At 56.0% G+C, this 12,150-nt stretch overlaps 1 protein-coding gene across 2 annotated transcripts in view; it reads right to left on the bottom strand.

The window, feature by feature from the left end:
* TMEM132E (transmembrane protein 132E) overlaps window positions 1-10,703 on the bottom strand; it is a 62,889-nt gene extending 52,186 nt beyond the window's left edge. For both annotated transcript variants that reach the window (XM_012558135.1, XM_004385415.1), the window contains exon 1: window positions 10,309-10,703. In XM_012558135.1, coding sequence (XP_012413589.1) covers window positions 10,309-10,375 — 67 coding nt within the window. In that variant the 5' untranslated portion in view covers window positions 10,376-10,703. The remainder of the gene's footprint in view (window positions 1-10,308) is intronic.
* Window positions 10,704-12,150: the final 1,447 nt, after the last annotated feature.

Below are 12,150 nucleotides of genomic sequence, written 5' to 3'. Positions count from 1 at the left end.
TCTAAAAGTGGGCTCTTGGCCATTGTGGTTGGACCTCGGATGACCTTTAGAGGTCAGTTCCCATCCCAAGACCCCCATTCCCAGATAAGATGCTGCAATAACTTCTTTCAGCATTGCTCCCATCTATAAATTGTCCCTAGAACAAGTGATTGTTTACAACCCTATTTTGATCATGTCACTCCCTCACTCCAAAACTCTCAACAGCTCCCCAGTGCTCCATGCAACATAGGGTCAAAGTTCTGAGAGGTGTCAAGAGACCATCCCTGCATTCAGTCTCGCATATATCCTGCTATTCCTTCACAGGGAGCCTCAATTCTCTCCCTGCAGGACTCTGACAGCTAGTCGGCCAGCGACCATTTTTGCCCTAGGTTTCTGTGTTTGTCGGGACCTCAGACACATAGTAGGTGCTGACTTCTCAGTCTTCAGTAGCAGAATTCTCAAACCTGGTCAAGGTGCAGTGGCACCTCCTCCATGAAGCCTCCCTCAATCCCTCTAACATTTATGAGGTTTCTCCCTCCACAACACACAGTATCCCTTCTATGACTCTGCATTTCAACACCATCTGTGCAGACATGGCTCAGCTCCCCATGACACCACACTAGACACTCAACACAGTGCCTGGCACATGCTAATACTATTAGTAACAAGAATACTGACAGCTGTCATTTTGGACACTTATATATGTCAGGCACTGTTCTAAACATCTGACACGCAATAACTCATTTAATCATGGTAACAACCCTGTAAGTTGGATACTTTTATAATGCCTGTTTTGCAAATGAGGAAACTGGGGCACAGAGTGGTTAAGTAACTTGCCCAAAGTACACAGGAAGTGATGAAGCTGGGCAGTTCGGCTTTAGAGCTGAGTGCAGGAAAGGGTGAGGGTGGACGAGAAGACCTATGAGCATCAGGACCGAGAAGAAATAGAACGGAGTCCACAGCTGGCGCCCAGCAGAGGGCGTGGCACATAGTAGGTACTTAGTCAATGGAAGTGACTCTTAAGACAACTATTTAGTGAGTGCTCTAGCTGCTCAGATACAGGTGTGTGACCATTTGGGGCTGGGTCGGGGGGAGGACTTCTCAAGCAGGGAAGCCGGCAGTGCCCAAGTGGGGGACCCAGCTAGCTGTTCCCACCATGCCAGCCCCTCCTATCTCTGGCCCCCTCACCACAGCAGCTTGGCAGAGAATCACTGCCCCTTCCTTGGTGCAAGCTGAGAGCAGGAGGACCACACACCCACTTTGGAGGGGATGGGGGGCGCTTCTGCCCCTCCCCCAGCTCCAGCCTCCTTTCCACTGCATTTCAGACCTCTCATGCACAGGGCTGGCGGCTGGCAGTTTTTCCCCTGCCGAGAACAGCCACAGAAAATTGAGATCATTTCTCTGCTGTGTTGGCAGCTGAGAAAATAGCAATTTTTCCTATTTCTAATCCAACAGCTCCTTCCTATTGGACAAAGGCCCCATAAGCCTGTCTTTCACCCTAGGAAAGACAGAGCAAGAGAGTGGGTCACTCAGGGCAGGTCACCTCCTTGGCTAAGAGGTGTGGGCTGTGGAGTTCACGCAGGGGCAGAGGGCTGGTGGCAGGAGAGGGCCCCCATCTAAGGCACTTTCATACATAAAGCAGGGACAGGCAGAGAGGTCAAGGCAACAAGTAATCCAGAGTCCCTGCAGGGTTCTCAGAGACCCAAGGGAAATTGGGCTTTGCCTTCCCTGAACCCAAGAGCCTCCAAACCCCCCGCTGTCAAGCTCCCCAAGTCAAAGTAGTGTAAAATCACATAGTCCAAGCTAATGCAGTCCAAGCAAGTGCATAATCCCCCCACACCAAAACTGATTTTTTAAAAAGTAGAGAATTCGTTTTAAAAATCAGAATCTGCAAAAGCAATTGAAGATCATTTAGCATCCCAAACTCCCCAGCAGAGATAGCGACCGCTGGCACTCAGCTTCTATCACTGAGGTGGCGGGTGGGGGGCGGTGCTCGAGCAAGCGGAGGCTGTGGAGCCACCTCATACTAAAGCCCCATTTTACAGATGAGGAGGCCGAAGCCCAGGGAAGACATCTGGCTGGGGCTGCAGAGCTAATTTGGCAGCAATTGGTCTGGGAACCAGCCTTCCGGATCCCTGGGTGGGCCTGCCACAGTCGGCCCCATGCACACCCTGGTCCTGCCTCAGACGGGTGGCTGTGGAGCCATAGGAAAGGCAGACCACAGCCAGGGGCTAGTGGGCTAAAGAGAGGAGATGGCGGTCTCTCCCTGCAGCACCTGGGGTGAGGGTCACATCCCTTCTGGTCCTGGAACCCTAGCAAGCCTGCTGATGTGGGTCAGATCATGTCACTCCCCACTCCACACACTGGCTCCCCAGTGTATAAGTAAATGTTCTCACCATGGCCTACAAGCCCCTGTAAGATTCCCCTCTATCCTCACCTCTCCCTGTGCTCCAACCCCAAAGGCGTTCTTGGTGTTCCTTGAACATGTCAAACACACTCCTGCCCTATGGCTCTCACATGGCTGTTCCCTCTGCCGAGAATGCTGTTCCTTCTGCCTGGAACAGCATCAGGATATTTGCTTAGTTTGCTTCCTCGCCTCCTTCAAGTCTCCTCAGTGACACTTTAGCAAATGACCATTCTTTCTAACACTGAACCCCAATCCCCCACCCTACTTTTTCCTTCGTTCCATAGCACTTGTTGCCTTCTAACAGACAACACAATTCAATTCACTTATTTAATGTTTATTATTCACTGTCTGCCTCCCCCCTTGAGAATGCAGGCTCCATGAGTGCAGATTTGTGTGTGTTGACCGATTATGTCCAAGTGCCCAGAACAGTGCCTGGCCCTTAGTAAGCACTAAATGAACACTTGTTGAATGACAGGGAAGGGGACAGGGTGGGTGTCTGTGTGTACAAGGTTTCATTTATTGATTCTTTTGATAAATCATTAACTGTCTACTTAACTCCAGACACCCTGAAAGATCCTGGGAACACAGCAGTAAGGCGGAGTCACTCACAGTCCTTGTCCACTTGAGCTTATGGCCAGTAGAGAAGAGAGGCAGCACACAATTTAAAACAGGGCAAATCTTCAATGAGGTGTAGGGCGTGGGGGAGTGTTAAAAGGGGGTCTGTGTTTATCTGATAATCAGGGTAGGCATCCTGGAGGAAGTGGTGGATAAGTTCCGGCGTGAAGGCTGAGTGGGAGATAGGGGTAGATGAGTGTTCTGGTCAGAGGGAACAGCATGTATGAAGGTGTTGAAGGTGAAGAGTATGACTCATTGAAGGGACAGAAAGAAGATGGGATTGGAGGGGTCAGTGGGGCCTCACCGAGGTATATGGGCCCATGTGTCTGTGTCTGTCTGTCCTTGTCTGTGCTGATTCCCTGGAAGCAGAAGACAGAGAGGAATGGCAAAAGACATGGTACTCAGGGTGAGGAAACCTGACTTCAGGAGAGCCTTCACTTTGTCCTCTGTAAAATGGGGTCACGGTTGCTGCCTTCACATAGCAGCTGCCATGAGAGTTAAGCGGGGCCGTGGATTTGAACCACACAGAACTGTTAGAATGCTCAAGCGTAGCGGTGTGTGACCATGCTGTGTGGGTGTGTACGTGAGCACGCGCCTGCACTCCCAGCTCCCACCGACACTTTTCTCCTACCGTGACAAGTCTGCTGCATCATCTGTACAAGGCAGCCAAAAATACACTTGTTGCTGGCCCCGAGCCAAGCTCCCCAACCGCCCCGGAGAGGGGGTGGGGGAGCGGGCAGGGAGGCCTGAGGCCAGGGTCCTACAACCTCTAGGCAAAGGTGGTCACCTTGTCTCTACGGTCAGACCCTCACCATGCAGGGGGACAGGGGCTGTACCTCCCTTGTCATACGGGGAGCTCCCTGAGGCCAGGAGTCGTTCCTCCTCCTCCCCTCTTCTCCCTCAGAGCAGCAGAGAGGTGGTCCCTCAATGTAACTGGGGCTCATCCTGTTTAAGGGCGGGCCACCTCTCGGGTTGTGTCCCTGGGGAGGGGTCCAGGGCAAGGAGCTCCTGGCTGCCCGTTCTCTCTCAAGGCCTGAGGCCTGCTCTGTAGGGTCTGATGTTATTCAGTCCCGGGATTCACAGCTGCAGCTAACTCTGAGACCTGGACCATTCTCAGGGTCACCCCATCTATTCGGGTGAGCCTGGACACATCACTCTCCCAGCTCCACAGATCGCGAGAGGAGGGCCCAGAAAACAAACAAGCTGAGAAATCCCGCCAGCACCCACACATCCTGCCACGCCACTGTTTCCAGTTTGAACTGAACAGGAAGAGTCATTCAAGAGAGTAACCAGCTGCCCATCCTCACAGGCCAAAAAGGTGTGGGCGAGAATACAGCAGGAGGGATGGAAGTTTGATAAAAAGCAGAACTGTCCAAATTATAATTATCTAAATTATCTAGATAATATAGGCAAAACGAGATTTTCTTCAATTACCTTTTTTACCCCCTCCTTCTTTTTTTGCAATGAATTATTCATTCTTGCATTCATTCATTCATGCAACAAGCACTGAATTATCTAGGTAATTGCTTCCATTTCCCACTTCAGCCCTGCTGGGTTGTCTACCAGCCAGCAGGGCCTGGGATGATGGTTTTGGGGGGGCAGGTGGGAGCTGGAAATCCAGGGCAACTGAGATAGAAGGGAGGAGATAATGACTCAGCCTCTGGCTGCTGAGACCCCCTTGACGGCCGGCTTGTCCCCACTCTGTGGCCACACTGGCCTCGCCTGTCTCAGTGCCTCTCTCCCTCCTGTTGTCCGTTTGTCCTGCAGAGATTGCTACAGTGGCTAGCAGACTGTTGGCTGTCCCTGATACACTGCTCGATCCCTGGAGACTGCTGGAATACAGCACAGCCAGCCCAACTGGTGACAAGGACGTGCCCCCCTCTTCATTTAAAAAGAGAAAAAAAATAGAAAAAAAAAACATTTATTTTCTTAGGAAAAAAACAACTGGTTCATTAATCTCTTACTAAAATTCTGTGTTGAGCACTGGCAAGGAAGGAGTAAGGAAGACCCTGGCGAGGAAACGGGGAGGAAGAATCGTCTCCACTTTGTGAGACCCCGCTGCAGGCATCTGTGGAGGGAGGCCTAGGGGTGGAGTGGGGAAAGATAAGGGAGGTAAGAAGGGGCTTCTCCACCACAGAACAAAAGAGCTGGAAGGGGCTTGGGAAGCATCATCCTTTCTCATTTGCAGAGGAGGAAGAAAAGACTCAGAGAAGGGAGGTGAGTTTCCTGTGGCAGCTCAGCAAGTTGATGACAAAGCCAAGATTTGAACTCAACTCTCTTTGGTGGAAGGATTTTCTTCTTCCATGTAGGAGCCCTGAGTTTGATTCCCAGGCAACGCACCTCATCACTAGCTGAGTGTCAGTGGAGGCCTGTGTAATGCTGTGACTCTGAACAGCTTTCAGCAGAGTGTCCAGACTAAGACGAGCTAGGAAGAAGGCCTGATGATCTACTTCTGAAAATTGGCCAGTGAAAACCCCATGGATCACAAGGGTTCGATTCTGTCGTGTGTAGGGTTGTCATGAGTTGGGGGAGACTCAAGAGCAGCTAATGACAACTTCTGTATCCCAAGGACTTGGTGATTTCACACTGCCTTGAATTTCAAGAATCTGGGGTTTTGTCTCATCTCCCCAGCTTGGCTTTGAGCTCAGGAAAGGAAGATAGATTAGGTGTGAAACCCCTCCATGTTCCCTCTGCAGTGCTTGGTAAGGTTTGTGAACAGTACTGGTGCTTATCCTGACCACTCGGGACCAGAGTCTAGCTTGAGACCCAAGAGCATCTCTGGAAGAATCCCCAGAGAGCAGGGATCACAGAGATGGTGGAATACCTGTGAGGGCCTGGAGCAGACTGCTAATCAAGGGACCCCGTTTGTGATGGGGCATCAGGGATCTGCTTCTAGTCTTGATTCTAGAACTAACTTGCAGAGTGACCCTGGCCAGTCCTTTCCCCTCCCTGTGTGTCCATATCCTCCTCCATACAAGGGCGGGATGTGGTAGTTCTGTGGTTTCTTTCAGTTCACCGTGGATATCATTCAGTAAGGGGCAACAAAGTGAGACCTGCCCCCCAAAACACACAGCTCTGCCTCAGGTGGGTGGACCATACCCTAGTCATTGGAGTTGGTGCCCCTCAGGGTCTCGCTTTCTGTAGCAACGCCAGCATTCACTGCCAATCTCAGGCTTGGGGTCTGTCCATTCCAGACAGGCTGCCAGTGAGGGTCTACAGGATGGCCAGGTCTGGCTCTGGTATTCCAAAGTGGCCTTATCTCCCGCAGCCAAGTATGACCCTCCTCGGGATGGATTCCAATGAAGCTCATTTTCTGCCACCAAGTTTATAACACATCCCCACCTACTGGTCTTAAACATTAACAAGGCTGTTTGTGGCATACGGGTCCGTGTGGCCAGCAGGAAGATGGGTGTGGGAGAAGGGAGGCAAGCGTCACTCTTCACTCCCAGCAGTGAGGGGACTGCCAAGGCCTGGCACTGACCCTGTCCTCCTGCTGTGTCCCTTCTCCCTCTCCAAAGGGACCCAGAGCTTGGATGATCAGGGAGGGAAGAATGAAAACAACCCAGAGGAGAAACTCAAGGTTTGCCAAGCTGGGGAGCAGAGAGATGAGGACACATGAGTTTGAAATCATGTGTTCACAGAGAGACCTGGGACACCACATTCATACACTGAGACTATGTTATAACGTGTCACCTAAGACAGATGTATCTTGTATGTGCCACTCAAGAGCTATAGCAGCGTCGTGCATCCAGGAGCCATGCTCTCTGCCCCATCCCCTTGCTCTCTTCTGGTGTCTCTGTCTGTCCCCTTCCTCTCTTCTGCTCCACACCTCAGAGGTCCCCTTTCAACTGACACTGGGTGGGGCTCCCCTATTACAGAGTTGTCCTCCCACCCCATTCATTTCTTCTGAGCAGCTACTAAGCGTCAAGCACTGCACAGTGGGGCATAAACAGATAAGGCATGGCTCCTGCCCTAAATGCAAGTATGTGGGGATGCAGAGAGGAGTGCTCATGTAAACACGCACCTGCACACCCTTCAAACGCACACTGCAGCCTGCAACGAGTGTCAGAGGGGCCGGATGAATTGCCAAGAAAGGAAGATCAAGTACTTCTACTGGGGGTGAGGGCTGCTGGTGAGAAACCAGGGAGAAATCCAGGAAGACTCCATGGAGGAGGTGATATTTGAACTGATCTTTGTAGAAGGCTAGGTAAGGATTTCTGGAGGCAGGGTATTCCAGACGGAGGGGCTGGTGGATGCAAAGGCAGAAAAATGAGAAGATTGAGACCTCTTAAGGTGCACAGAGGGTGGAGAGAAGGCAGTGGCATGGAACTGAAGATGAAGATTGGGACAAGACTATAAAGAGCCTTGAATGCAGGACAAAGAGTGTATCCTTGATCCTGTAGGCAGTGGAAGTCACTGAAGGTTCCTGAGTAGGGGGCTGACATAATCAGCTCTCCAATAGATTTAATCACCACCCTGCCCCCTTAAACTCCTATTCAAGCTAAAAATGGGGGCAGAGAGCCTCCCCAAAGACCAGATGCAAGAAAATGGCCTTCACAGATGTTCTCTGGGGGAAGCCTTGAGGCTGGGAGTAGTGTAGGGGGGCCCTAGGCACTCCCCCAGCTTGAAAGGCAGTGGTCCTCCATTCACACATGGCATCTGCCCAGCAGCCCTGGCAGAAAGTGAGAAAGGGCAGAAGTGAGATGGAGCAGGGACCACGCTGTTTTTGGAAGATGAGAACACAAGGGAGGCGGCCCAGGGTCACCCTGTCCAGTGGCATCAGAGTCAGACAGAGACCCAGGTTACTTGGCTCCCAGTCTGGCTGTGTGGTCAGAACCCTGCGGCCTCCGTAGCCTGCCAGACACAGAAAACTGCAACTATCCCCCGCCCCCAGCATCTTCGAACAGCCTAGAAACCCCAACCAAGAGTTAGCCTGAAGTGAGACAAAGTCCATGTGCCCTTTTTTTGACAGAGGGAAGGGTCGGGTGGACAGGCGCCAGGCAGCCCTGTAGGAGGAAGGCCTAGGAGACATGGGGAGTTGACAGGGCTTCCGTTACTCTGGCCTTTTCCATCTGGGGGATCCAGAAGCTTTAAGCATCTGCTAGCACCCTCCTCTGAGGAAGGGAAGGCTGGGGCAGGGGATGGGGAAGAGACTTCGGAACTCAGGGAAGGAGCTTGGAAAGGAAGCTGGATCATCAGGAGGGGGAATGTCTACTCATCAAGGGACCCATGCCCCACTGTCTCAAACAGCTTCCCTCATGTCATGCGGGGCCCCAGTGCCAGGCACTGTGCTGAGCACTGGGTGCCTCAACTGCTTGAGGACCAGCAGCGCACAGAGAAGCACTGACACCTTGCTAGAAAATGAGACAGACTGCTAAGATGCAAAAAGAAGCTCGAACTGGGTCCTGGGAAGCAGGGAGGGTTCTGGCAGGTGAGGAAGGGAAAGGATCTTTTCATACCAGGCAGAGAGATCAGGAAGGTGGGCAATGGGGACCTAATGACAGTGACTGAGCTGCCCAGAGGTCTGCCAGGGCTGGGTTTTAAGAAAGGAACTCTGGCAGCATGTGGACATAAGAACCAGCCTAGATCCAGGCCTGAGTGTCCCAGCTTCAACCGGCTTCCTCCTGACCAGGTACCCCCACCTCTACTCTCAGGGCTGGGTCACAAGGCAGCCTCTATAGCTCCAGCAAGCAGACATGCAGCTTACCTCCCCACTTCCTTCCCATCCTCAGTCTTGCACAAGGAGCCAGGATTTCTGGTTCCCTGCTGCGCTATCACTCCCCTCACTGGCACGCTGCCCTGCCCATTCCTCAGATAAAGAACTGAGGCTAGCTGGCGCTGGGGAGAGAAAACAGTTCCCCTGGCCTCATCCCCAACTGGGAAGAACCAGTCCACCCACAGAGACAGGCCAGTCTGCTCCCTTCTCCCCTTCTAGCCCCAAACCAAAACCAAAAAACCAAACCCACCGCTGTCAAGTTGATTCCGACTCCTAGCAACCCTATAATTTCCAAGGCCAACGCCTTTTCTTATTATTTCTACCCTGAGAACATGCTTTGGTCAGGGTGAGAGAGGCCGCTGGTTGGAGACCTTTGTCGCCCTCATGGAGGGCTTGGGTAGATCTGGGCAATGGCTGAGCACAACGCATTGAGGGTCCTCCACCAACGCGCAAATCCCACTCACCTCTCTTCTAAAGCGACCAGAGGAGGCTTTGTAAGCCCCTCTGTATCTTGTCTGAGACTCATCCCTTGGAGTGGGGCATCGAAGCTCCCTCCCCCTCGCTGGTTGGGAGAAACTTGCCCCAGGACTGGTGGTTTTACGTTGGGAGGGGACAGAGGGCCGTTCTTCACCACCACCACCCCACCCTGGCTCTCCCACTCCCACCTCGGTTAGCGCCCCTCGTCTTGTTGGACCGCCTCCAGCTTGCGGAAGGCCGGCTGCAACCTCCTCCCGTCGGGTCCCAGCTCCCACTCTGGGAGGCTGCTTAGAGACCCTCTGTCCCCCACTCGTACACCCACTGTCCCACTGCCAAAGAGCGCCAACCCTGCCCTCTCCCTCCCTTACCCCCTTTACAGCGGAGCCGGGGGCGAGCCTGGGGAGTAGACGCAACAGATTGCAGAGCGCCGAGCCCGCTCCCTCCGCGCACCGCCCGCGGCCCTGGTCTGCGCCGGCCGCTCAGACCCCCGCCCCCGGCTTGCTAAGCCGGCCATTTAGATGCAGCTCACAGGACCGCGGGCGGGGGAGCCGCCGCCGCTCCCCGGGCCCCTGTCAGTCCACTTCCCTTCGCGAGGACCGCTGCAGGCAGCAGGCAGCAGGCAGCGGGTGGCGCGGCCCCGCACCGGCCCGCGCGCCAGGGTCGAGGGAAGACGCGGTCCCCAAGGATCCCAACAGCTCCCAGCCTCGCCTGCTGCGGGGGAGCAAGGGGTGGGGACCCGGGGCAGCGCGGACTTGGCCCGATCTAGCGGACCCCTATAGATCTCCGTGGGCAGACACGCCCGCAGACTCTCGGGCTTGGACCCCTCTTTCCAACCCGGAGAGGACTGGAGCTACGACACCCCCCCAACCCCTGCCTTTTTCCTGGGCCGGGCTCTGTCCCCAGGGCCAGGCTCGCAGCCTCCGCTCCCGCCAGAGGCTTGGGAGCTGGAGGTAATTCGGGCTGCAGCCCGAGCCGCCAAGCGGGGAGGGGCGGCTGAGAGACCAGTGTAGCGGATTCTCCTTTCTCCAGTCTCCCCACCCCCCCACCCTCTCGCATGCCTCCTTCAGCAGCACCCGCCGCAGCTTCACCCCTGAGTCCGAGCCGCGATACTTACCGTAGGCGAGCAGTGCTGAGAGGCAGAGCAGGGCGGCGCCGCCGCTGCCGGACATCCCTGGGGCCATGGCCGAGGACGGGGCGGGAGGGGGCCGAGGGACAACAGTAGAGAACGACTTGGCCTCTCACTGGGCTTGGTCACATCCAACTCAGGGTGGCCGTGGCTCCCAGTTGTCTCTGCTGAGCCTTCGGGGGCCAGAGAGGGCAATTTGGGGACACTTCGCGGGGAGGGGGCGTCCCAGGCGCTGTCGGCTACCCTTTTGGAGCTGCTGGGGGCGCAGCTCCAGGCGGGAGGAGCTCCACCTCCCCCGTCTGGTGCCCCCTGCAGGATCTATGCGGTGAGGGGGGAGCCGCACGTGCGGTCCCAGGGTCTGGTGGCCGCGGACGTTCCGGGGGGCTGCCTAGAGCCGACTGCTGGATCCCCAGGCCTCGCGGCCCAGCTCGAATCCGAACTCCCTTGAGGGTGCAGATTTCCAATGCAAGCCCCAATTTCTTCGGTTTCAGTAATAACCCCACAAGGATAGCGCGGCTTTCATCCTCCAAGCGCCCTGCAGCAGCCCCAGAATAAAAAATCCCAGGTCAGGTGAAAAGGAATGATTTCTTTCGCAAAGAAAGAGAAAAATCCAGGCAACTTTAACCTATCCGGAGAAGGAAAAGTTTCCGTGCAGTGCTGAGACTGGCGACGCGGATTGCCACCATCCTGGGCGCCGCCCGGACCGATGCCCAAGGCGGGCGGCCAGCTGCTGTCCCCTTGCCGAGTTCGCTCCTTGGCTCCAGTGCGCTCTCTCCTCTCTACTAGGGCCTGGGCTCTACACCAGCCGGCTCAGCGCCGCCTTCCCGGGCAGCCGCACCGCCACTGGGGCGAGCGGGGCGCGGCCGGAACGGGGTGCCCCATGGAGATGCGGCTTCGACGAGAGAAGAGGGAAAGCCGGGTAACGCTCCCCGATCCGAGCCTGTCCTGCCCAGGGCGCTGATTCAAGCCTCCTGGTCGTAAGCGTTGCAGGATGGCGAGCGGATTGGCCAGCCCGCGACAGCTCCAGGTCGTTTCTCTCTACCCCCAGGTCTCGCTGTCTCAGCAGAGGGGAGCGCTGCCCCAGGGGAACCTGCATAAACCTCGAACTTTTCCGGGGTTCAAAGTCTCCGACGCCTCTTCTCCCTGCCGGCGAGCCCACTGCCCTCGCCCTGCCCCCGGACGCCCGCTCGCCCGCTCGCCCGCCGTCTCGATGCAGCTAGGCATTGGCTGTCGCTCTCTCAGAGTCAGTTGAGCGAGCGGAGCGCCGCGCCAGCCGGGGCTGCGGGCGGCAAGACGCGGGCGCCGCGCCAGGAGCCGGGATACCCGGCACCCGCGCAGCCCGCGGCCGGGGAGGCGGCAGCTGATGCCTACCCGGCCGAGCGAAGAGGAGGTGCCAGCAGGGGGGCCGGCTCCCCATGGACGTGTGTGGGGGGAGAAGAAGAATCGAGGAGCGAAAAGGAAGAGAAGGTGGGGGGAGCCACAGTTGCAAGAAGCAGCAGCCGCCGCCGCCGCCTCCTCGGCCCTCGCGCCGGCTGCTCCGCCGTAAATGACTCGAGTGAGACACACACACTCGCGCTCTCCCGCCCTCCTCCCGCGTCCGGGCTTCAGCGCCCACTCCGGCAGCAGCGGGCGCGGAGCCGGGCGCGCTAGCTCCCTTCCTCCCCTCCCAGATTCCCCGTAGTCACGTGGCCTCGGAGCGCGCAGCCCACAGCTCGCGCGCCACGGAGACCCCCCCCTCCCATATCCCCCTCCCTCGTCCACGTGTCCATTCTGTATTCCCAGCCTGGGGGGCGCGCGCGGCGCCTTAAGGAGACTGGGGCAAGGGCCGAC

This window comes from Trichechus manatus, unplaced genomic scaffold (genome assembly GCF_000243295.1).
Source record: "Trichechus manatus latirostris isolate Lorelei unplaced genomic scaffold, TriManLat1.0 scaffold00138, whole genome shotgun sequence".
Taxonomy (NCBI): domain Eukaryota; kingdom Metazoa; phylum Chordata; class Mammalia; order Sirenia; family Trichechidae; genus Trichechus; species Trichechus manatus.
Note: the sequence above shows the minus strand (reverse complement) of the source record. Positions and strands in the feature narration are given on the sequence as shown.